The sequence below is a fragment of the Mastigoproctus giganteus genome, chromosome 13 (genome assembly GCF_048544385.1).
Source record: "Mastigoproctus giganteus isolate SK-2022 chromosome 13, ASM4854438v1, whole genome shotgun sequence".
Lineage (NCBI taxonomy): Eukaryota > Metazoa > Arthropoda > Arachnida > Uropygi > Thelyphonidae > Mastigoproctus > Mastigoproctus giganteus.
Window position 1 is genome coordinate 98,625,063 of NC_143587.1, and position 26,746 is coordinate 98,651,808.

Here is a 26,746-nt window from a genome sequence, read left to right on the forward strand (position 1 = left end):
GAGTGTGGGATAAAGGATTCCATTCCTGCAAGAATAATTTCACTGACACGAATTGAACAAACGTTGACATCAGAAATTTTGAAACAGTAATCCGACCAAGGAAGATAAGAAAAGAAATCTTGCAGGTCATCCCATTTTGCATTCTTGTAATGCCAAACAACACGAGGTTGGGAATAGCCATGAGATAAAGGCTCCATTGGGGAAGAGACAATCACCAAGTTGTGATCTCAAGTGCCTAAAGGACCTCTCACTTCAACCGTGTACTTAGAAGGGTTGTTTGTGAGAAAAAGATCAAGCGTATTGGCTGTATGATTAGGATTGTCCGGAATTCTTGTAGGTAAATGAACAATCTGTGCTAGGTCATTAGTAATTGCAAAAGCCTCAGCATCTCGACCTGCTGGGTCGGTGTGACTAGAAAGTGTTTGTGATTTCTGAATTGACTCTATTTATTAAATAATTTTGCATTCCTTACAATTTAAAATTGCATCAAGTTTATAGAGGAGTTAAAAGAAAGCATGTGAACTTAAATGTGGCCCAGAAATTAGAGCTGACTGAGAAATTAGAACAAAGTGTCTTGGTAGCACGTGTTTCTGAAATTTACGGCGTAAAAAAAACAAATTGTTTCTGATATCCGTAAATGAAAGGCCAAATTGCAACATAATTTTATATTGTACAGTACTGTATATTGTATTAAAGCTTTGTTTACATTAAGAACAATAAAAAATGCCCCTCACCTCAGGTTACATTCGATTTAATGGACTTTCGGCATTAACGGATAGCCCTTCTCCCCTATTAGTCCATTAAATCGAGGGTTTACTGTTGTTATATACATTTTTCAAATTATTCATTCTGTGTATAGCAAATTGATAATAAAGTTATTATATATCTGTATAAGAATAAAGTTGAGTTGTTTCACACGTAAAACTCTGAATTTTCTTTTCAGAAAACCCAGTTTTATATATATACACAGTAAACCCTTGCTAATCCAGTTACAGTTAATCCAGATGTCAGGATAATCCGGATTAAAATATGAAAAATTCTGTTCACATTTGAGACTTTGAAAGACACAGGATTTAGGAAGGCAGATGAGTCACTCTGACTCCGCAGAGAGCATTAGCATTAGTAGAGGCATATGATGCAAGAAAGCAAGCCTGGTCCTTGAGGATGTCACAGACATTCTCTCAGATATGCCAGACAAGCTGTACTTGCTTCCTGGGAGTCTAAAACGCTGATGGAACTGATATTCGGGTGACACTCAAGTCAAGTGGACCCAATTTCGGCAAAGTCCGGACGGTCTGTGACAGCCATATCGTCTGCTTGCACCTTCACGATGGTGGGACTGTTAGTAATCCTGGGTATAAACTCCATGCACAAGTACATGGTGGGTGACCACTCAGGTGTGAACCAACGTAAGCAGGGGTCGAGGTGTGGCGCCCACACCACATGGAGGAATGCCGTCCCTCTATGTTACCAGGCAGTACTAGGTGGTAGATGACTCTCATCAACCGGTACAATACCACCACTTTGCTTATTGGAGGCTTGAAGTGGTGGAACCCGTGTTTAGTCTCTAGAGCTAAGTTCCGGTCAACCCTTCCCTATCTCTTCCATCATGCAGTATGATTGATGACTTTTGAGGTTACGTTGAACATCGTGGCGAGATCCAATATTCCTTACATTTCGAGGGTACAGCTCTAAAATGGTGTTCGCAGGCTGGCCGCTAATTAGTACACCGGACTGAACCTATTGGTAACTCTCTAGGAGGCTTCCAGATCAGCTAGTGTATAATCTCGCTACCTCTGCCAGATGGTGACTGGAGGGAGTCCAAGTAGTGTGTATGTGGGAAGAATTGTCGAGGCCACGTTATGTCAAGGATCTGGGTATATTTTTACCGTGTGTACGCCATATCCAAAAATTTCATTACTTCATACGGCATGTCCCACCCACTTTTTCTTACTATTGAATCCACCATGAATTGTCAAACTAATAGAGCAAGCTTATCTGTGAAAATATCTAAACATCCCAAGCACTTCCTAATTCATTTCACAAATATACGTGGTCTCAATTCTAATCTCAGCGATGTCCATTTCCACTTGCAGTCTACCAAACCCCATGTACTTTTTCTGACAGAATCTTAGTTATCGGTTGATTCAAATACTGCTCATCTCAGTTGCCCAAATTATTCGCTGTATGATTCCTTTCGCTTCAAAGGTGGTACTTGTGTATATGTCCGTTCTGATATTCCCTGTCAGAGACTTGGCAATTTGGAATCTCCTCTCTTTGATCTTGTCTGGCTTAAAATCTCTCTACATCATTGAGTCAAATTCATGTGTTCTCTTTACCATTCTCCCAACTCCACTAATCACTTGGAGCTCTTTGACTTCCTCTCTTTGCAACTTGACTTTCTCCAGTCCAACTTTCCTAACAGTGAGGTAATTTTCCTTGGTGATTTTAATGTTCACAACTCCAGCTGGCTTCCATATTCTAGTCATACCGACCCAGCTAGTCGAGATGCTGAGGCTTTTGCAATTACTAATGATCTTGCACAGATTGTTCATTTACCTACAAGAATACCGGACAATCCTAATCATACAGCTAGTATGCTTGATCTTTTTCTCACAAACAACCCGTCTAAGTACATGGTCGATTTGAGAGGTCCTTTGGCACTTCATTTCACAACTTGGTGATTGTCTCTTCTCCAATGGAACCTTTATCTCATGGCTATTCCCAACCTCATGTTCGGCATTACAAGAATGCAAAATGGAATGACCTGCAAGACTTCTTTTCTTCTTTTCCTTGGTCCTTTCGCACTTCATTTCACAACTTGCTGATTGTCTCTTCTCCAATGGAACCTTTATCTCATGGCTATTCCCAACCTCATGTTCGGCATTACAAGAATGCAAAATGGAATGACCTGCGAGACTTCTTTTCTTCTTTTCCTTGGTCGGATTACCGTTTAAAAATTTCTGATGTCAACGTTTGCTCAGATCGTGTCAGTGAAATTATTCTTGCAGGAATGGAATCCTTTATCCCACACTCCGCTTTAAAATCTTGTCCTTTAAATAAATCTTGGTTTTCCAATAAATGTGCTAAGGCTGTTCAAGAGAAGAATGTTGCATATCGTAATTGGCTTGTTTCTAATTCTCCAATTTCATTTTCTGCCTACACCAAAGCTCGCAACAATTGTAAAGCAGTTATTAATCAATCCAAACTAGAGTTTCAACAGGCTAAGAGTAGAAAACTTGCTTCTTGCCCTAATGGTAGTTGAGCATTCTGATCTCTTGCCAAAGCTATTGGCCGCAACTTTTGCCCATCTCTGCTCCCACCTCTGTCCAAACCAGATGGTTCTGTTGTCACTTCAGCCAAGGATAAAGCTGACCTGCTAGCATCCCATTTTTCTTCCAGCTCATGTATTAATGATCTTGGTAAAACACCTCCCACTATTCCCAACATGCTCCATTCAATGCCTCATGTGGTATTCCATTAAAAGGATGTCAGAAGAATTTTGATGAATCTTGATGCCAAGAAAGCTCGAGGTCCCGATGGTATTTCTCCACTTGATCTCAAAATCTGTGCTCCTGAACTTACTCCTATTGTTTACCGCCTTTTTTCACTTTCTTATTCTAAAGGTGTTTTTCCTTCTGCTTGGAAATTTGCTCATATCCAGCCAGTTCCTAAAAAGGGTCACAAATCTCTCCCATCCAATTATCGTCCCATTGCAATTACTTCTACTCTTTCTAAATTAATGGAGATGGCAATTAACCGCCAACTCTTAAACTACCTAGAATCCTTCAGTCTGATCAACGATCGCCAGTATGGATTCCGTCAGTGTCGATCCACTGGTGATATTCTGGCTTATGTTACCCATTTATGGACTAATTCGATGGAAAGGTTCGGTGAAACATAAGTAGTTGCTCTTGATATCTCAAAGGCTTTCGATCGTGTTTGGCATAAAGGTCTTCTAAACAAGCTTTCATGTTATGGTTTGCCAAATGTTTTTAGTAATTGTTTATCCAGTTTTCTCTCTGATTGCTCACTGAAGGTGATGGTAGATGGCTCTCTGTCTTCTAACTTCTCCACTAATGCCGGTGTCCCCCAAGGTTCAGTTCTTTCTCCCACTCTTTTCCTCTTGTATATTAATGACCTTCTTCCATTGACTGGAAATCCTATCCATAGTTTTGCCGATGATAGCACATTGCATTCCACTTTCCATTTTGAGAAACCTTGTCCTGTTCAATCAGCTTCAACTTCTCGAAAATCTGCTACCAATTCCTTAAATTCCGATCTTCAGGTAATTCTCCAGTGGGGCAAAGACAACTTAGTTTATTTCAACCCTTCTAAAACTCAGTCTTGTCTTATATCTCTCAAAAAGGATTCTTCTGCTCCTATGCTTATCTTTAGTGACACTCCGATTTCTAGGCAAAATGATATATCTCTTTTGGGGATTACCCTGACTTCTAATCTCTCTTGGCACAAGCACATTACAAATATTGCTTTCTCTGCATCTGAAAAACTTGGTTTTGTCTTTCGCTCCCGGCATTACTTTTCTTCCAAACAGCTGCTCACTCTGTATAAATCGCAAATCCGCCCTGCCATGGAATATTGTTCCCACATCTCAGGTGGTGCCCCCAAAACCTCTCTCAGGATTCTTGATTCCATTCAGAAGAGGGCAGTTAGGTTAATTAATGATTCATCTCTAACAGAGTCTCTCTGCTCACTGTCTCATAGACGTACTGTTTCTGCTGCATGCCTCTTTTACACATTCTTCCATGGGCACTGTTCTTCTGAATTGGCTTCTATAATTCCCGTTCTCTCTTTCAAATCAGTCCGAACACGTGCCGCCACCAGCCAACATCCATTTACTGTCCAACTTCAAACTCACAGAACCAACTTTTCATCTTCCTCATTTATTCATTCAACTGCCGTTTTTAAGGAACAACCTTCCTTCATACGTATTTCCTGAAAACTACAGTCTACAGAAGTTCAAGTCCAATGTCAACAAATATCTTCTTTCATCTTCTCAGTCTCCAAACCAAGCACGGTACTTAAGTACTATAGGTTCTAATACCTCTCATGTTTGGGGTTTACATAAAAAAAAAAAAAAAAAAAAACATTCCACTGCACCCCTCCATTCGTTCTAAATACCTGTCCAGCTGAGCCTTAAATTTATTTAGGCTATCAACCTCCACAACAAGGGAAGTCTGTTCAACCAACCAACCACCCACTGGCTAAAGGCAAATCTCCACACAATCTATCCTACATCTGTCTTTCCTCAATTTGAATTTATGCCCCCTCAGGTGATTATTCTGAGCAAGAGGAAGTATCCAATCAGCATTGAGCATGCTCAACCAATTCAAGGCCTTATACACCTCAATCAGATCACCTTGTCGGTGTCTAGTCTCCAGACACTGTAATTTGCAAAACTTAAGCCTTTCTTCGTAAGAGCAACCCTTTGGTCCATTCACTAATATTGTTGCCCTTCTCTGTACTCGTTCCAGCAGGTCTACATTCTTCTTGAAATGAGGCCTCCAGACCTGTACACAGTACTCAAGACATTGCCTGACCATTGCCCTTATACAAGGGAATAATCACCTCCTTATCCCTGCTAGAAAAATTCCTGTATATCATTGACAAGACACCATGAGCTACTCTTTCAGCCCATCCTCACTGCTCAGAGAACTTCATATCTGCCTGCACAATTACCCCCAGGTCCTTTTCATTCTCTACCACTGTCAGTGTAGTACCACAGAGTTGATACGTTGCTCTGGGGTTTCTGTTTCCCATATGTAGTACTTTAAATTTGTCAATGTTAAACTTCATTTGCCACCTCTCAGCCCATCTGCTCAACCTTTCCAGATCCTGTTGCAGCAGCGATGCATCTTTAACAAACCTGCCAACCTTTGTATCATCTGCAAACTTGGACATTAAGCTTGATATACCATCATCAATATTATTTATAAATTCAGAAAACAATAATGGACCGAACACTGAACCCTGAGGGACTCCACTAATAACATTAGTTCATGATGAGCAGTGTCCATTGATTATCACTCTCTGTCCTCTCCCCCTCATCCACTCCTTTATCCATAGCAGCAATTTGCCTCCAATGCCACACTGCTCCAATTTGTGCAGCAGTCTTCCATGTGCAACAGTATCAAAAGCCTTTCTAAGATCCAAGTATATAATATCAGTTATTCCCTGCATCCAGTTCTTTTGTGACTGCATCATAGTATCCAACCAGATTGGTCAGGCAAGACTTCCCCTTAACAAAACCATGCTGTGTCCGAGCTATAACTGAAGTCTTGTCTCGATGATCCTGCAGTGCTTCTTTAACCAGTGCCTCCATTAATTTTCCTGGAACAGAAGTTAAACTCACAGGTCTATAATTACTTGTAGTAGTAGTAGTAGTAGTGCCATGTGATGCAAGAAAGCATGTGTATGAGCTTATGCAGCATCAGCCAAAAAAAAAAAAAAAATCACACCATTCCCTCCAAATTCCTGTCCAGTTCCTAATTAAATTTATTCAACCTATCAACTTCCACAAAGACAGATGGAAGTTTGTTCGAGCAATTAACCACCCGCTGGTTAAAGACAAATTTCCGCACATCTGTTCTACATCTGTCTTTTCTTAATTTGAATTTATGCCCCATTAGGTTCGTAATCTGAACAAATGGAAGGATCCCATCAGAATTCAGCATGCTCAACCCATTCAAGGCCTTATACACCTCAATCAGATCACGGCGCAGGTGCCTAGTCTCCAGCCACTGCAATTTGCAGAACTTAGACTCTCTTGGTAAGAGGATCCCTTCATTCCCCTCACCAATCTTGTTGTCATTCTCTGTACACGCTCAAGCAAATCTACATTCTTTCTAAAATGAGGCCTCCAGACCTGTACGCAGTACTCAAGTCGTGGCCTGACCATTGCCTTATACAGAGGGACAATCATCTCCTTTTCCCTGCTAGCAAAATTCCTATATATCATTGACAAAACCCCATGACCTGCCCTGGTAGCCTATCTGCATTGCACAGAAAACTTCATATCTGCCTGCACAATTACTCCCAGGTCTTTTTCATTTTGTACCACCTTAAGTGTAGTACCACACAGTTGGTACGTTTCTCTGGGTTTACTTCTATCCATATGCAGTACTTTGCATTTGTCAAGGTTAAACTCCAATTGCCACTTCTTAGCCCATCTGCCCAAATTATCTAGATCCTGGTGCATTAGCACACTGGTATTACTGTCATTAACAACCCTGCCAACCTTTGTATCATCTGGAAACTTCGACATTAAGCCTGATATGCCTTCATCAATATCATTGATAAATATACAAAATAACAGTGGACCCAACACCGAACCCTGTGGGACTCCACTAATAATATTAGTCCACGAAGAGCAGCACCCATTGATTACCACCCTCTGTCTTCTCCCACTTAACCATCCTTTTATCCATTGTAACAATTTACCCTTAATACCATTCTGCTCCAATTTGTACAATAGTTTTTCATGAGCAGCAGTGTCAAAAGCTTTCCTGAAATCCAAATATATGATATCAAAATTATTTTTTGGATCCAGTTCCTTTGTAACCACATCATAATATCCTATGAAATTTGTCAGACAAGACTTTCCCCTAACAAACCCATGCTCTGTCTGAATTATTGCTGCAGTCTTGTCTAGATGATCCTTCAATGCATCTTTAACCAGTGACTCCATTATTTTACCCGGAACAGCAGTTAAACTAACTGCTCTGTAATTACCCGTGTCACCCTTCGTTCCCCCTTTGTGAATCGGGGATACATTTGTACATCTCCAGTCCGCGGGAACCTCCCCTGAGTACAAGGATGCTCTCATAATTATGGCTAAGGGTTTAGTTAGTTGCTGTGCCACCTTCTTTAATGTAACTGGATAGATCCCATCCACCCCAGGTACTTTTCTTATGTTTAACTTCAACAATTTCTCCTCCACTTTCTCTCAGTTATTACAAAATCATTAAGTATCCTGCTACAATTTGATAACCTTCTGCCATTTTCAAACCTTAATAATTCCTCATGTGTGAATGTAGATGCAAAATACTCATTCTGTTTGTTTGCTATCTGAGCAGGATCATCAACAGTCAAACCACCGATGTCAAGTGCACCAATCAAATTCATCCCCTTCCTTTTAGAGTTTATATAAGTAAAGAAATCCTTGCTGTTTTTCTTAGCATCTTTTGGCAAGGATTTCTTGTAATCTGCCTTCGCCTGCCTAACCTCCTTTGTGACCTGATTACAGACTAGCTTTAATATAACTGGATAGATCCCATCCACCCCAGGTGCCTTTCTTCTGTTTATCTTCAACAATATCTCCTTCACTTTACTCTCAGTTATTACAAGATTATCTAGCTTACTGCCAGAATTGAATACACCTCTGCTATTCCCCTCGCTGAATAACTCCTCATGTGTGAATGTCGATGCAAAATATTCATTTAATTTGTTAGCTACCTGAACAGGATAATCAACAGTTGAATCATCGATATCAAGTGGACCAATCTGATTCATCCCCTTCCTTCTAGAGTTTACATAAGTAAAGAACTCTTTGCTGTTTTTCTTTGCATTCCTTTCCAAAGATTTCTCGTAATCTGCCTTCGCCTTCCTAACTTCCTTTGTAACTTGGTTACAGATCAGCTTGTATCTATCATAGACGTCTGTGTCACGTGTTAATTTGCATGTATCCCATGCATTTTTCTTCTCTGCCATATGTCTCATTAGTTCATCTGACATCCATTTAGGCCTAAACCTTGAACAATATTTCTTAGTTGGTATGTAAAGCCTAGTAGCTTCCAACATAAGTTCTTTGAATGCTTCCCATTTTGACTTTGCTGTTGGTAAATTCTATACAGTTGGTCCCACTGTATAGAATTTAAATACTGTCTCAGACCATCGTAGTCACCGTTACGAAAGCAATAACCTTTCCCTTTACCTCTGATGGAAGTTACCTCTTTGAGTAAATCCCACTTCAGCACACTGTGATCCCTGCCACCTAGTGGTTCCTTTATCTGCAGATTCTTAATGCATGAAGAATCACTACTGATAATCAAATCAAATATATTACTCCCTCTGGTTGCCTCCCAAACATGCTGATGTAGAAAACGATCATCCAATAAATCCACAAAAGCCTTGCTAGTGTGTGAATGACCAACCCACAAATTCCAATCAATATCTGGGAAATTAAAATCCCTCATTATAAGACTCTCTGATTTACTGGCCCACTCTATTTCCCTGTACATTTTCTTATTATACTTATCAGAGTCATTAGGCCTATAGCACACTCCTACTCTCAATTTTGATCTCCCAATGCTTATGTCACACCAAACTGACTTGACACTGCACCGTTCAGCGATGTCGACTGGCTTCACTTCCTTGGATTTTATGTGTTTCTTAACTAATAGCATAACCCCTCCTCCCTTCCTATCCTGTCTATACTTTCTGTAGATGTTGTACTCCCCAAATTCCAGTTCTGCATTTCTTATATCTGTGTGACACCATGTCTCTGATATCCCAACAATATCCCCCTTTGATGCTTTGAGCAATACCTCAAATTCATCAAATTTATTTACTAATCTCCTAGCATTGGTGTACATGCAACTGTTCCTATTCTTAGCTACCCTAACACAACCCATGTGTTTACTTGTACCGCAGTGACTCCCAGCAGTCTCCGAAACATCCTGCATCTTGTTTTCCAGGCTTCTGCTCATTCCAATAGTAGCAATGTAAGAATCACTTTCACCTCTGCCAGTGGCTACTGTTAATCTATTAGTCCTTGTATCCCCCCAAGCTAGCAGGTTTCCGACCCACCTAACCCTGCCTCGATAGCATCAGCAAATATTCTTGCACCCTTTCTATTTAAGTGTATCTTTCTATCCCTGTAGAAGCACTCACCCTTTCTATCCCTGTTGAAGCAGTCTCTCCTGTTAACAAGTACAGACCAGGCAGAAAAAAATTCTACCCCTTGAGCCTTGCATAATCTTTCCAGGGCCGAATTGATCGACAAGGCTCTCATCATATACTCCCTCCTATTGTGTCTAGGTAGAATTGCAGACGCTTTCAAATTCGAGAGAGAGAGAGAGAGAGAGAGAGAGAGAGACTTGATATACATTGTCTTGCACGTTGTTCGGTATCCTTGACTCTGAGTCAGGCTGATGTTATTGTTATATTGCTTCATTTGCCTACTTCTTTATACGTACATAAGTTAACATATTTTCTGTAATTATGAATTCTAAAGAATTGAAAAGTTGAATAAAGAAAACATGATGCTGTAACTATCATTAATGAGCTCAAAGTTTTAGAACAACTTGAAAATTGTGTTCCTGAAAAAAAAAAAAATAAAATGCTGAAGAATTTGGTATTGGCCAATAGACTGCGTCAGATATTAAAAAAAACAAAAAGAATCTATAAAGGTGTTTTCTTTAAAATTCGATATGGGAAGTGATAAAAGCAGTGTATCAAATAGACAGAGACAGACAGACAACATTAAAAAGCTAAAAGAAATGTTGCTGGAAGAAGATGTATTTAAGTAGTATTCACAGCAACGATCAAGTGGCATTGGAATGCGGCACCAGCACCACCTGATAAATGTATAAAAAGGCAATACATTTATCCATCTATCGATAGGTATATGTATTGTCTTTTTATAGTTTTTAAATAAACTCTACAGTGATTTTTTTTATTTATTTTCATGAGCACTATCTATATTAGCGTTTCCCAAACTTTTTTAGTCACGGAACACTTTTCACATCCAACATATTCACCTAACACTTATGAAACACAAGTTTAGCGGGAACTAAAGAATTTTTCACTAATATTTTATTACATATGGCGCACTGTGCATCAGAAGCATCTTTATTACCAACACATGTAAAGCCGAAATTCAAATAACTATTATTATACTTCTGTTTTGGTCTTTTATTAGTTGGTTCCTGTTTTTGGGGAACAAAAGGCTGTGATTGTTCATTCTCACTTTGAAGTGTGACAATATTGTGTTTGTTTTCATCGACCACAGTTACACTACTAGAAGTACTTTGCTTCTTGTTTTAAAGTTCCTTTTTTCGACCACCAATCCATGATCACATATTTTAATAATAATATTTCAAAGTATTAATAATAACAAAAAAAAAATTATACAAGGAAGTGAGTTTAGTTATGATATCGGTTTGCTTCCTCCTCTCCTTCAATCGTGTATTCCAAGCTAAATCACATATGAATGGCATAGTAGATCACCACATTGCTACTTTTTTTGTAGGTGTCATTACTTCTACCAATACTTCTCTCTGCAAAGCCCGCCGAAATAAAGTGTTCCGTGGTCTATTTGATTGTTAGTCTATTAATGACCGAAAAAAAATTGTTAAATATTATAATGATACAAAAGTGGTGTATGCTATAAATATGCAAAATTTTTTATTCTATTTTATTTTTTTAATTGCTAATTAAGATTTTTCGCGGAACACTTGTTCACATCTCACAGAACACTAGTGTTCCATGGGACACAGTTTGAGAAACGCTGATCTATATTTTATTTATTAAATTTTCCATTTATTTGTGTTCTAAGTGTTTGTTCTTTTAAGGTAATCCAGATTATTGCTTAATTTGGATGACCTCTCTCTCTCCAATTAATCTGGATTAGCAAGGGTTTACTGTGTGTGTGCATGCGTGCGCGGGGTGGAGAGGAGTAGTTCGGGAATTCGACACCACCATGGTAGAGAGGCAACAATAATCTTGATCTAATCATCAGTAGTGATTGAACATGTACTAAGTATCTCCAAGTAATAGTACTTTTAGATGGCCATGCAGCATTTTAACTAGTGAATCCTGTGCTATTAGATTGGGCTGCTGATCTGTCTATCTCCCGTGCTTTGATATATACAGTATATATATATATATAAGTTGAATTAATATTAAATTAAATTAAGTATGCATAAATGGATGTGAAAGTTACACAAGGTGTCAGTAACTATAAATGTGTATAATGTTAATATCCTACATGTTATGATGAATTAAGTAAATTATGGTCTGAATTGCCAAGCCAATATAAAGTGGGGGAACTGTAAAGTAAAATTAGTACAACTAAATACTAATAAAATGCAAATAAATATAAAATGAAAATGGTATAGTTGTCATCAGATATGGGGGGAACATTTTTAGTAAATGTTCTAATATATCAAGGAAATACCCTGATGAAATACTTGATCATGTATCAATATTTATTTCAGCTGACATCAGATCAAGCATTTTTTGCATTACCTATTAGACCATTTACTAAAAATGTTCCCTCCCCCATATCTGATGACAGCTATACCATTTTCATTTTATTTTCATTATTATTTGCATTTTATTAGTATTTTGTTGTACTAATTTTACTTTACAGTTCCCCCCCACTTTATATTGGCTTGGCAATTCAGCCCATAATTTACTTAATTCAATATAACCTCTAGGATATTAACATTCTTTCACTTTCACTGATCTACTACTCTTCTTTTTCCACTTTCCTCATTCTTATAGCTACTGGCACCTTGTGTAACTTTCACATCCATTTATGCATACTTAATTTAATTTAATATTAATTCAACTTACATATACTGTTGCATCATTTAATGCTGCTTTGCGCTTTTAGGTGCATCTGTCAAACCTAATTTCCTAATTTATTAATCTTGCTTTCACTGAAACCATTTCATCTACTGTATACCTCTTTTCTATGTAAATCTTTAAACTTTTCCTTTAAAGAGTTACATTGAAAACCCATTTATATATATATATACAGCCTTCTTATGGCAGTCACTACCTTAAGAAGTAATTTCTCCCCTTCACATCGTATACTAACAACATCCACTCATAGTTACTCTCTTGCAGTGATGAGAGAATGGCCTGCTGGATCCCAGGCCATCTCTGGAAACAAAAAAGCTTACTTTGCTGAATGACAGCCCACAGTCTTTCCAAGTACAGTACCCTAACAGACTACAAAAAGTCTTATACAAACAGCATGCAGAAACCACTGGTCCTAACTATGGCAAACCCAGGTTAATAATTAACATCTGTAGATTAAAAATGAACAAATATGAAAATCAAGCTACAGGTTCAACAGACGGTGCTGGCAAGTCTGTGTATCAGTCATCCTGACCTTGCTCATCTGTTCTTACTTATGGCTGTTTGGTTGGATTTCGATTTTATTGGCACAAAAGCGACTAGGTCTATGGTGCGCCATGAGCAGTTCTTATTTATGGGAGCTGGTCTTTCTTACGATGCTTACTCACTGATCCATACCCGACTAACAGTCATAAGTATCCTCATTGACTGTATCATTATTCTGGTACCTTTTTAAATTAACTTCAGCTTACTAACTTCCAGGTTATTAAATCTAACAATATTCTTGGAAATCATGTAGATCTTGATGAATTGTTTCAAAGTTTGAAATGTCTCCATCTATACGTATAGACCATATCTAACTATCTTTTGGATTTTGGATTAAAAGCCTTAAATAAATCCTGAACAGGCATAATTTGGCCCACAAAGCCCTTGTGATTCAAACAAAAACCTTTAAGTGACAGTGATCATAGTGTATCAATATGGAATTTATTCAAAGAAATAATGATGAGAATGGTTTTCATCTCCAGCCTAATTCCTTTACATTGGTAATCTTTAGATGTGGGCTAAGAACTAGCATTGGATTCTTGGTCTTCTTCTCAAGACATGATTTAAGCTTCTTTAAACTTATTGCTCTTATTAAATCACATATCAATTATATGCTAACATAATTTTACCTTCTATATTACCTGTTGTGTAATTTGTTTCTTTTTATATCTCACTTCCCCCAGAGGCTTGAAGATGAGGTTTAGTAGAACATTGAAATGTAGCCAATCTGTATTAAATATAGATTGATGTAATTAATTCTTCAATAAACATCTTAAAACAAAATTTTCACAAAGTGTAACAGTCTTTTATTTTCATTGAATTTCTAATAAAGGCAAACCATGTATCTTTCTCCTTTCAGACAATTAATAAATAAATTTCTGTTTATTCTTAAGGTGCTGTCAGATTATTCACACAATTTTAGAATTTTAAATTTGGACACTGGGGGTAAAAAAAATGAAATTCTGAGTTATTCTTCTTTACAATAATGATATTGGGATCCGCATTTAGTTTGGTTCTTTTTTTCTTTTTTGAAAGAAAATAATGTATACTATGTATTATTTTTCTTTCAAAATAAAAATAAAATAATTCATATGCCATGCATTTATTTTGCATTATTTTTAATATTAAATTATCATTATTCCATTTTGCAGCTCCATATACAAGTAATTGATGTAAATGATCACAAGCCAGTTTTCTCTCAGCAAACATACACAGTTGACATCTCTGAAAATGTACATTTGGGTACAGAAATTATTCAGCTTACTGCTACAGATGCCGATCAAGACAAAAGACTCTTTTATAGTATATATAATAGGTAACTTTGATCTCTTCCATTTTCTAAATATAAGTAAGTTTTTCATTGAACTAGCTATCATAAAATTACTTGTTTATTACTTGAAATGTTTTATTGCGTATTCAAAGCATAGAATGTAAAATGGACCATTTTAAATTTTACATTCTGTGAATGAGTTTTGTAAATTGTTGCAGTTTTTTCAAAGAAGAAGCACTTTTCCTTTATTTTATTTTATTTATTTTATTTTTTTTTTTTTGAGATTTTTGTGAAAAGTAAGGCTAATTTTATACCAGTACAAGCTTCCAGAATCTTTAAAATGAGTTACAGCAAAAAATTATTAAAACAATCAAAATAGCACACAAAAAGTTCTTTCATCCTATGAGTTACTCTTCACTCACATGTTTTTATTACTAGTATTGTCATTTAAGAAATGTTGCTACCTTTTTTTAATAATATTTAAATAATCTAACATCTAATAATATTTTAAGTTAAAACTCCCTTGGAAACTGTTTCTTTGATTGTATTCTATAAGTATCTTATAAAATAGGGAGTTTAAATTTTTCACAAGGAAAAACCCAATTTATTTTTGATGTGTAAGCTTATTAAAGTTTCTGTCTTAAAGAAACTATTGCATTTATTTGATCAGGCTATTATTTTGAAATTCAGATTGTGTTATTCAGCAGAAGAAGTTGTTGCCACATATAACAAAGACATTATTCAGATATTAACATTACATTAAACTGCAGATGGTTCAATATGCACATATTGAACCATCATGCCAGTAATAGCATGCCGTCTTTCTCAAGTTTCATATAAGGTTTGGTTAAAAAGCTTGGTGAATAATCGTATAATTTTTGAACATATACTGGTAGCTAAAAGATTGTAAACAGGATTTGCAACTTTTTGAACTTGCACTCCCCAAGTTTTAACTTGTTACATATCAGTTTAGTGGAAAGTTGTTTTCAGTGAATGCTTTTTTTCTCATTTGTCATGTGTAATGAAATTTGAAACATGCAAAAATTTTATATTGTTGTAATAGTAATAGAGGCATGTGATGCAAGAAAGCAAGTATATGAGCTTATGTAGCATCAGCCAAAAAAATAAAAAATAAATAAAAATTAAAAATAATAAAAAAAATATAATAAATAAAGAAAAAAATTCACACAACCATTCCCTCTAAATGTTTGTCCAGTTCCTCCTTGAATTTATTTAAGCTATCAACTTCCACAATGACAGATGGAAGTTTGTTCCAGCAATTAACCATCTGCTGGATAAAGGCAAATTTTTTGCATATCTATTCTACATCTGTCTTTCCTCAATTTGAATTTATGCTCCCGTAGGTTTGTAATCTGAGCAAGTGGAAGAATCCCATCAGAATTCAGCGTTCTCAACCCATTCAAGGCCTTATACACCACAATCAGATCACCTCGCAGATGCCTAGTCTCCAGCCGCTGCAATTTGCAGAACTTAAGCCTCTCTTGGTAAGAGGATCCCTCCATTCCCCTCTCCAATCTTGTTGCCCTTCTCTGTACATCCTTCCTAAAATGAGGCCTTTATACATGTATGCAGTATTCAAGGCGTGGCCAGACCATTCCCTTATACAAGGGGATAATCACCTCATTTTCCGGCACCTGCGTAGCCAGGTGGGAAGTAGCAGCAGTACGTAGCACACGCTTCTGGATTAGACCGGGGTTCGAGCCCGTCACCACCAAATACGAGGATGCGGAAAGGTCAGGGAATGACCACCGCATATCCCGGAGCAATATGGCCTTAGTTGCTAATGCTCCTAAAAACCAAATAACAAACAAACAACAAACCTCATTTTCCCTGCTAGCAAAATTCTTGTATATCATTGACAGACCTCATGACCTGCCCTGGCAGCCTGTCTGCATTGCTCAGAAAACTTCATATCTGCCTGCACATTTACTCCCAGGTCTTTTTCATTTTCTATCACCCTCAGTGTAGTGCCACACAGTTGGTATGTTCCTGTGGGATTATGTCTATCCATATGCAGTACTTTGCATATTTAAATGTTAAATTTCAGTTGCCACTTCTCAGCCCATCTGCCCAAACTTTCGAGATCCTGTTGCAGTAGCACACTGCCATTACTGTCATTAACAACCCTGCCAATCTTTGTATCATCTGTGAACTTGGACATTAAACCTTGGATGTATCAAATATCATTGATAAATATAAAAACAACACTGGACCCAACACTGAACCCTGTGGCATTCCACTAATAACATTAGTCCACAAAGAGCAGCGTCCATTGATTACCCCTCTCTGTCTTCTCCCACTCAACCCCCTTTTATCCATTGTAGCAACTTACCCTTAATACTATTCTGCTCCAATTTGTACAGTAGTCTTCCATGTGCAACAGTGTCAAAAGCTTTCATGAAATCCAAGTATATGATATCAAAGTTATTTTTTGCATCCAGTTCCTTTGTAACCACATCATAGTATCCAATCAAATTTGTCAGACAAGACTTTTTGAAAATCAGGTGCAGAAACATGTTAAATGCTCGCTACAGTTTATGGAAATGATGCTGTTATATAAAATACAGTTTTTGATGGTCAAATAATTTATGGAGGGGGGGGGGGGATTTTTTACATGAAGAAAGAAGTGAAGTGGTGGTGTATTAGCATCCTGAAACACTCAGAACATCAATGAACTGCATCATCATTGTCAGATCAATGACTGACCGTTAGAGGAATTGCTGACAGAACTTCTCTTTCGTTTGGATTGATTCCAGTCATTTTGACTAAGGATGTGGGCATGATGCAAGTGAACACCAAATTTGTTCCACTCATTCTCACTTGTGATCAAAGACATCAGTCGTTTCACCTGAACTGCCCAACTAGGATAGCTCTACCAGGAGCTGAAATTCCTGCTGATATAGCTTTCCGGATCACTGGGGTACTCAAATCTCACCACAATATGGTGGTAGTTTGTGAGGAGGATTATTTAAGTCAAGTTTTAAACAGAGCAAGGCCTGCGAAAGTGTAAATAATTTCACATTCCACACTTGTTTGCCCCCAGGTGCCAAGCGATTTTGTGATTAATTGTCTTTTGCCAGTGAATTAGCACTCTCTTGAATAAATAAAATTGTCTTCTTTATTTAGCATTACACTAACAAATGATTAAATAATCTTTAGTAAAGAAATCACTTTACTTGATCAGGAGGAGAAGTAACCTTCTTTCTTTTTTCCCTTTTATTTGCATATTATCATTAATCCATTACCACTTGGTCACAAAGGTGACACTGGTCCTGCCTGCACCTGGCAGGGCCGGTAACCTGGAGAGGAAAAGGTCTCCATTCCAGGTCGAAATGGAGCAAGCAGTTCCCAAAACCCAGAAAACCACTGGGTACACTGAAGAAATGCTGACAAGGCAACAACAAGAGGAGTCTGGTTCTGTCACTGCAAAACGCCAAAAGACTGATGTAGACAGAATCCAAACTCCTACTTTCCTAATCATCCATTCTACGCACTGATTGGAAAACTGTTTCCATTCCTAGTGCAGAAATGCCTAGAAAGCACAATAGGCACTCCCAAGACAGTTCGTCATCTAAGATCAGGATACCTACTAGTTGAAGTTGGCACTGCTCGACAGTCTGAGCAACTGAAAACACTAAAAATGTTTGGAACTTCTGTCAGCATTTCACCACACGTTTCCTTGAACATGTGTGACGCCTCCGTAGCCAGGTGGGCAGGAGCAGCAGTGCCTGGCACACGCTTCTTGATTAGACCACACGGGATTCGAGCCCATGACCACCAAATACGGAGAATGCGGAAAGGTCAGGAAATGACCACCGCACATCCCCGGAGCAATATGGCCTTAGTTGCTAATGCTCCTAAAAACCAAACAACAGCATTACCTTGAACATGTCGAGGTGTCATCACCGAACGGGACATCACATGAACGTGTCAGATGAAGAACTAAAACAAGAATTACACGACCAAAGAATCATTAATGTCAGAAGAATTATGACAAAGAAAGATGGCATAATAGTTCCTACACAGAACATAATACTTACTTTTGACAACCCCAAGCCTCCAACAGTGATAAAAGCAAGCTATCTTAACTGCCGAGTTAAACTGTACATCCCAAACCCATTATGCTGCTATAAGTGCCAGAAGTTTGGGCACTCACAGACAGTCTGCAGAGGAGTAGCTACCTGTGCCACATGTGGATCCACTGCACACATGTGACTGCACAGCCACAACACCAATCTGTCTTAACTGTAAAGAAGCACATCCGGCATATTCCAAGGAATGTTCCCTTTGGAAACATGAAAAAAAGATACGGCAGTACAAAACTGAACATAATGTAACTTACCAAGAGGCTAAAAAATCCCCTACAGGTTCCAAATAGTCACAAGCCCACTTATGCACAATAACCACAAAACATATATCAATTTCTACTTAAACAGAGGTAACTATACCACCAAGTAAATCACTAGCTGAATGGGCAAGGTCACTGTTGTTCCAAGTACCAATGCTTCAAACAAAAAACAAACAAGAGCAAAGCCATAAATATGCCAATCACAGTACACTCAGATGCCATTCAATAGCAGAATACCACAGTATCTACCACTCCTAACTCAAACCAAACAGAATACATGGACCCAGAAGACAATTTAAATAAGACGAACAGGTTCTAGAACTGTTCATCAATGAGGATATAGAAACAGGGAAACCTTATTTCTCAAAGAAGGGGAAAGGTAAACTTGAGCAATGTAAACCTTTTGTCCCTCGAAAAGAAGTCAAGGGTTCCACTAAACCCAAATAATGCTTACTTCTTACAGTGGAATTGCAGAGGCTATCATAGTAATTTATCTGACATCTGAGATCTCCTTTCACAATATGACCCTATTGCCTTTTGCCTACAGGAAACCAATCTGACACCAAATATAAATGTTTCCCTTCAGAAATAAATTATACATTGTCAAGATTGTGTTGCACAAAATCTGAACAATGTTGCCCATAGGGGAGCCGCACTGATCATCAACCCTGATACCCTCAAAGCCACTCCTACTAAAAACACACCTTGAGGCAGTTGCTGCACGAGTCAATATTAACTTTTATTTAACCATAGTCTCATTATACTTGCCACCTAACCAAAATATAAGCTATGCCGACTTAAAAGAATTAGTGATACAACTTCCCAAACCCTGCTGCATCTTAGGAGACCTCAGCACCATCCGATGTGGGGAAACCATAATCTGGACAAGCATGAACAAACCATTAAAAAACTACTTGATCAACATTATCTGATAACTCTCAGTAATGAGGCTCACACCTGTACACATCTTCCTACAGTACCTACATGACCTATTGATGTCTCTATGCACAGCAACCATATATCCTCTGTTTGGATGGATTGTTCACACCAATCCGCTGGTCAGTGATCATTATCCTGTGATATGCCGCATTGAGACAAGCATTCCTCACCTTTCTTATCGAATCCCCAAATGGAACTTTTCCAAAGCTGAATGGGACATGTACAAACAGATAGCAACACTAGAAGAAAACCAGATCCAACAAACATCCATAAACCTGGCAATAGAATATATATCCAATCAAATACTGCAGGCAGCAGACAAAGCAATTCCAAAACAATCCACAAAATATTGGCCAGCTCAAAAGTGTGGTGGAATGATGAATATAGTGCAGCTAAAAAACAGAAGAACAGAGCATGGAATATCGTCAGGAAGTTCCCAACAACAGAAAAACTCATTCACTTTAAACAGGCAAGAGCAAGGGCAAAACGAGTCAGGTAGGCTAACAAAAGGGAAGAATGGTGATGCTTCACTTTCACAATCACAAGAACTACAAAAACTCAAACAATATGGGAAAAAATACAGCGGATGTATGCAAAAAACACCCACGCGTAGCTGTCCCCTACTCACTGTCAATGGCTATGATATCACAAAACCAGAGGAGATTGCAAACAGGCTGGCCATATTTTCTGGCACACAAAGCAAAAGCTGAAAAAAACCATATCAATTTTGAATCAGCATCAATTTCTGCATACAATTTCCCCTTCACAATGTCAGAGTTGCATCATGCTCTGTCCTCTACTAAACTCAGTGCAGCAGGGCCAGATGGAATTTACTACATGATGATAGCAAAACTTACCAAACCGGCCCTCAAGATTCTGTTACTCCTCTATAACAGAATATTCAAAGAAAACACTTTCCCTGACAAATGGCATCATGCGCACATTCTGGCTTTTTCAAAACGAAGTAAAGATTCTACAAATCTGCAACATTATTGACCTATTGCACTCATTAGCTGTATGAGCTAGGTCATGGAAAAATGGTCAATGCCTGACTAACCTGGTTTCTAGCTCAAAATTATCTCCTAAATCCAGCGCAATGTGGTTTCTGGGAAGGTAGATCCACTCTTGACCTTTTGATCAAGACAGAAATAAACATTCATGTGATGACGCCTTCGTCCGGAAAGAACATTTTTCAATTGTCCTATCTGACATTGAAAAAGCTTTTGACACTTCTTGGAGATATGGTATTATGCGAACTCTATATGATCTGGGATTACACGGACACCTACCACAGTTTATAAGAAACTCCCTGCAGTGCTGCTCATTTCAAGTTTAGTTCACAACCACTTATCTTCAAAATTCATCCAGTAAGGAGTACCACAAGGGTCAGTAATAAGTGCCACTCTCTTTAGTATAATAATGAATTCAATAACACATGACCTACCACAAACAATATGCACTACCCTGTATGCTGATGACTTCAGTATCGCCTGCCATTTGCCTAACATGCGAATGATAGAAAGGCAATTACAATGTGTCATCAACAAAATAGCTAAATGGTCCCAAAACAGTAGATTTCGTCTCTCACACCAAAAAATGGTTGGGATACACTTCTGTAGGAAGCGTAACCTACACCAACATCCAGAACTTAGACTAGAAAATCAAGTCATACCAGTGGTCCATAGTGTCCGCTTTCGTGGTGTGATATTTCACCAAAAACTCACTTTCCTTGATCATATAAAAATGCTCCGGATTAACTGTCTTAAAAAGCTTAACATCTTAAGAGTTCTATCAGGCACAACATGGGGAGCAGACCGTTACACACTACTACATCTCTACCATGCATTAATATGGTCACATCAGGACTATGGTTCTGTAGCATATGGCTCTGCTAGACCAAGCGCTCTATGTTGGCTTGATCCTGTACACTACAGTGCTCTTTGTCTTGCACTGGGAGGTTCCCGTACATCACCGGTTCAGAACCTATATGCTGAAGCGTATGAAACACCCTTGCAGCTACACAGACAAATGCTTTTATTAAATTATGCTGCAAAACTCAAAGGACATCCAAAACATCCCACTTGGAATGGTATTTTCTCTCCTCAGTGGGAAAACGTTTATAGAGCTTACCCACCAATTGGGATACGTCTTCGCTCACTACACGCTGACTGTCAAATTTACCTGATTAAGATACAGCCTACTGCCTCTCATACAATCCCACTATGGATGTATCATATACTGCCATGTGACTTTTTCATTCACAGCCTGGGGAAAACACACTGTGTTCCAACAGAACATGCTACGAATACATGCCACAGTGAGAACCCAGCATGGCCAGTACATACCAATCTACACAGATGGACCTAAAACTGAAAAGCATGTTGGTGCAGCAGCAGTATTTCCTAACGTCACCATGTCCAAAAAGCTCCCCACTGAATGTAGCAGTTATACTGCAGAACTCTGTGCTATCCCATAGCCTTAAACTACACACTCTTAAGAACCGGGCCGACCGGGCTAGCCGAGTGGGTAAAGTACCTGCCCGGCAACCCAAAGGTCGCGGGTTCGATTCCCGCCTCGGGCTTGGATCAAAGTACTGCAAAAACCTTGGGAGGTGCAATATGGCCACAGAAGCCGATGCGCCAACAACTACCAAATCAAAAAAAAAAAAAAAAAAATCTTAAGAACCAGACTGCACAGCGTTATTTATACTGATTCCATTAGTGCTATCCAAGCTATACAACACAATACAAAGAACGATAATCCCTTACTTAGACAGATCTGGAATACTCTGACTAAATTAAACCAGAAGAAACAAGTTCTCTTTTGTTGGATCCCTTTTCATGCTGGAATTTCTGGAAATGAAGAAGCCAGCCTAGCTGCCAAAACTGCTAGTGATCCTATAGACCAATCCTTCACTACACCTGCATCTGACTACGAATACCTTATAAAGGAACGATACCTTGAACAATGGCAACACATCTGGCAGAATCAAGGCAACAATAAGCTACTTGGCATGAAAAAAAAAAGATCTAAAACCATGGAGATCTAGTATACGTGAGAACCGACATGAAGAAGTCGTATTAGCCTGATTATGGATAGGCCACACACACACACCTGACACACCTTTACTTGCTTGTGGTCACTGTCCCACCACTGTACAAACTGCAACATTCAGCTCACTGTCCAACATGTACTCATTGGTGTCCCAAATACAATAGTGACCAACAAGCTATGTTTACCTCTTTTTCCAGGACGAACATTCCTTTCAGTATTGCTGTCCTCTTAGCAGATACGCTACACATGGCCAAAATTTTTTCATTCCTTAAACAGATACAACTGAACAATGCAGTGTGAGCTTCAACAACATTTATATCCATAAACTATGTATTTAACATCACCATAGTTAGGTGCATTATGGCCTTACTGCCCTTGCACTGTAAAGCCGTTAAATAAACAACAACAAACAACAACCGCACTTTTTTGTGTGTGCCGTTTAATCAGTTAGATATAAGAATGTTAGAGGCACTTCGGTGTCTCTGAGGACCTAAATGTTTTGCACTAGTTTGCTGCATGCATGCATGCTATGCCTCAGTGTCTAAGACAACTGTGTGGATTTTTTTGTTATTACAGGTGAAGAGTAGGAATTTGCCTGAAATGCATATGTAGGATTAGAAAAAAAGCTGTATTTTTCTACGATCTTCAGGTTTCCTGAAGATCGTAGAAAAGTCTTAAGTAAAAAACATTTTTAATGGCTAATGCTTGCATCATTTAGCCACTACTACTAAAGGATTACTACCGAACAGTAATCCTTTCCTTTGAGAACAGAAAACACTTTAAATATGCATCATAAGTCAGGAAGAAAGGACATAGCAAGTTTCTCTTTGGAAATCAAAAGTATCTACAAATTAGAGATAGCAATTCAGAAAAAAAAAAAAATGGTGGAATACCAGCAGCTTGCATTTCTGAATCATCTGAATCTTAAAATATTAAGATGTAGTGCTCAAAGTTTGAGGCTCAGAAGGATATATTCGGTAGAAATATTCACAATGAGAAGTTGTGGTGAAAATGCTTTTACATTTGATGTGCATAAGGAAACAAAAATAAAATGCCTCTTATTTTTCAGCCTATTAAAATCTTGTATAGCTTGATTGGCCAGTGGAAGATTCTTTCTAACATTTCGGTGTTCAAGATTTTTTACTGGAACTACCTGAGATAAAATGGATTTGGAAAAATCTTTAAGGAATTTGAGATCAAAGTTAGTTCCAATACGATTAATTTGCATTATATGTTGGGACACAGGTAAACACAGTTACAGAGCTGTTTTGACTGTGCTTATATTTCTGGGAGTTTGGTCTGTATTCCTAGAACACAAGGTAAGTAAAGTGTCCCCCTAGTTCTGATAAGTGTCCACTTAGTTCCAAAAAACTATTTCCTTTTTTTTTTTTTTTTTTTTTTTAAATACTGTATTGCAAACTTTCCTTAGAATTCCTGAATAATGTATATCTGGCAATATTCAAAAATGCATATGGATGTGTACCCATATGTTCTTTCAGCTTATTCAGAAGGGAAACCCATTTCTTCAAACTGCATAACTAAAAACTAAACAGTAGCTTTTTTTAGTGTTTTACATGAATGTAACTCTGCTGAGAGCATTTGTGTACTTCAATAATAGAATATCTAAACTTTCTGCTGCATAGTATCTTTTAAATTTACAGTTCCAAGACTAAAGGGATTAGAAATATATAATCAACAAAAATAGCTTAGTTTAATGACAAAAATAATCAACCTGTGTGAATTAAGTTTTATTGATACAGTCTAACATCTTATATACACAATCCACATACCTTGCAATTTCTAATGCTTGTTTACAGTCTCCTCTTCTCTAATTTGTTCAATTAGGTTTGGGGAAAGGGATTACCTCTCCCTGAAATATAATTAATTAGTATTATTTTCATATTTCAGTATGTGAATAATATATTACTAATTTTGCTATTAAAAATTAGTTACCAATATGCAAGCATCTGTTTTGGATATTTTAATACAAATATATCAATATAAAGAACTAATGTATAAATCACTCAAGATGGTTTAAAGTAATTTTCTTTTATTACAGTGCCAGTCCTCAATCTATGCAAATATTTCATGTTGATTCTACACAAGGAATTATCTCTATGTCACGATCTCTTGACCACGAGACAATGCAACGTCATATTTTAACACTTATGGTAAAAGATCATGGTACTCCTTCCAAGCGTGGATTTTGTCGGGTAATCATCAATGTTCAAGATTACAATGATCATGCTCCTCAGTTTCTATCAACATTCTTTGAAGGACAGGTTTATGAAACAGCAGCAATTGGAACTTTTGTAACACAAGTGCTTGCAATTGATAAAGACAAGGGAGAAAATGCACACATAACCTTTTCTGTTGTATCAGGTATTTACTAAATATTTCTTATCATAATGTGCCAGTAATGTGTGTACTATCTATTTTTTTCTTGAATAAACCCTCTTTTCTGACATGACTAGGTCTGGTAATAGTTGGTTGGTTAAAATGGAGAATCATTAAAAAAAAAAAAAAAGTATACATATGTACCTTAAGATGTTTTCACTTAAAACATGTACATTTATTTATATAAAATCAGTAATTTTCATCATAAAAAAAGATAATGAAATATGATGTTTTTGTAGCATAGCCTTCAACTTTTTAATAAACATCACATTCTTGGTTGCTAAATTAGGCTCGTATGTCTTCTTACTATAAATCTCTGTAACCTTCAGTTTGCTTGAAATCATTTAATAAACTACATATATTCTTCATTATCATCTTGTAATTTAGGACTTTCATTAGCATTGTCAACCCTCGGGCCAAAGTTTTCTCCAAGATTTAGTGAATGTTGAACTTGCAATTTCTTTCCATCTTGCCACTATATTTTATACACATCTTTTTTATTGATAAATTTTAATGATTCCATAATATATATATATATTCTTCTGACTTTTCCAAAATTGAACTCAAAAACTCTTGCTTATGTCATCTCTTTAGACATTTTAAACCCTCCCCCCCAATCAATAGGAAGCTGAACCAATGTTATATTCAATGATAAAAACATGCTTTTATGTCCCTTTCTTTACGTTTTTCACAATTGGGAAGTAAGGGAGAGCTATCCAGATAGAGAATATATAAACTTACCCCAAATATAAACAACCAATAAATAAACTTACCCCAAAAGGTAAGTTTATTTATTTCCTTCAAGTGTTTCTTAATGAGGTACAAATTTATGAAAAAACTCATTCTGTGAATAATTCAAAGTCCATCCTTGTTGAATTTTGTGTGTGGTAAAGATGAACAATTTATATTGTATAAAAGCTCTACGATGAGTTGATTTACCAATAGCAGCAATTTATAAGTTTCATTCATTGCTGCAGTTGGCTACTGTGATTCTCTCTCTCTCTCTCTCTCTCTCTCTCTCTCTCTCTCTCTCTCTCTCTCTCTCTCTCTCTCTCTCTCCAACCATATAGTAGAGTTGTTTTTCAATCAACTTCTCTGTTGATAAATGAACTTAAAATCTACTGTAAAGTTTTGAGCAGCAGACTGATTTGTGCATAATAATATCTGGACAGGTGGTTAATGACAGTAATTAGGATATGCTACTGCAACAAGTTCTGGAAAGATTAGACAGAGGGGCTGAGAAATGTAAATTCTAGCTTAACAGTTTAGATGATTCTAGTTTAGATGATGGGCTGCCAGAGCAGGTCATGGAGTTTTGTCAATGATATATAGGAATTTTTATAGCAGTGACAAGGAGGTGATTATCCCGTTGTATAAGGGAATGGTCAGGCCACACCTTGAGTACTGCGTAGAAGCCTGAAGTCCTCATTTTAGGAATGATGTAGAGTTGCTAGAGCCATCTATGCTAACTCAGTTTGTGGAAAGAATTACTAGGAAAAAAAAAAAAAAAAAAAAGACTAATTTGGAAACATGGCAAAATCAGATCTATGTTTACATAAACT

General features: G+C 37.6%; 1 protein-coding gene across 1 annotated transcript in view; it reads left to right on the forward strand.

The window, feature by feature from the left end:
* The window catches only part of LOC150076295 (fat-like cadherin-related tumor suppressor homolog), a 780,225-nt gene that overhangs the window by 242,236 nt on the left and 511,243 nt on the right, over positions 1 to 26,746 (forward strand). Inside the window, exons 8-9 of the mRNA XM_090387312.1 lie at positions 14,307 to 14,470; positions 24,847 to 25,169. Coding sequence (XP_090243438.1) covers positions 14,307 to 14,470; positions 24,847 to 25,169 — 487 coding nt within the window. The remainder of the gene's footprint in view (positions 1 to 14,306; positions 14,471 to 24,846; positions 25,170 to 26,746) is intronic.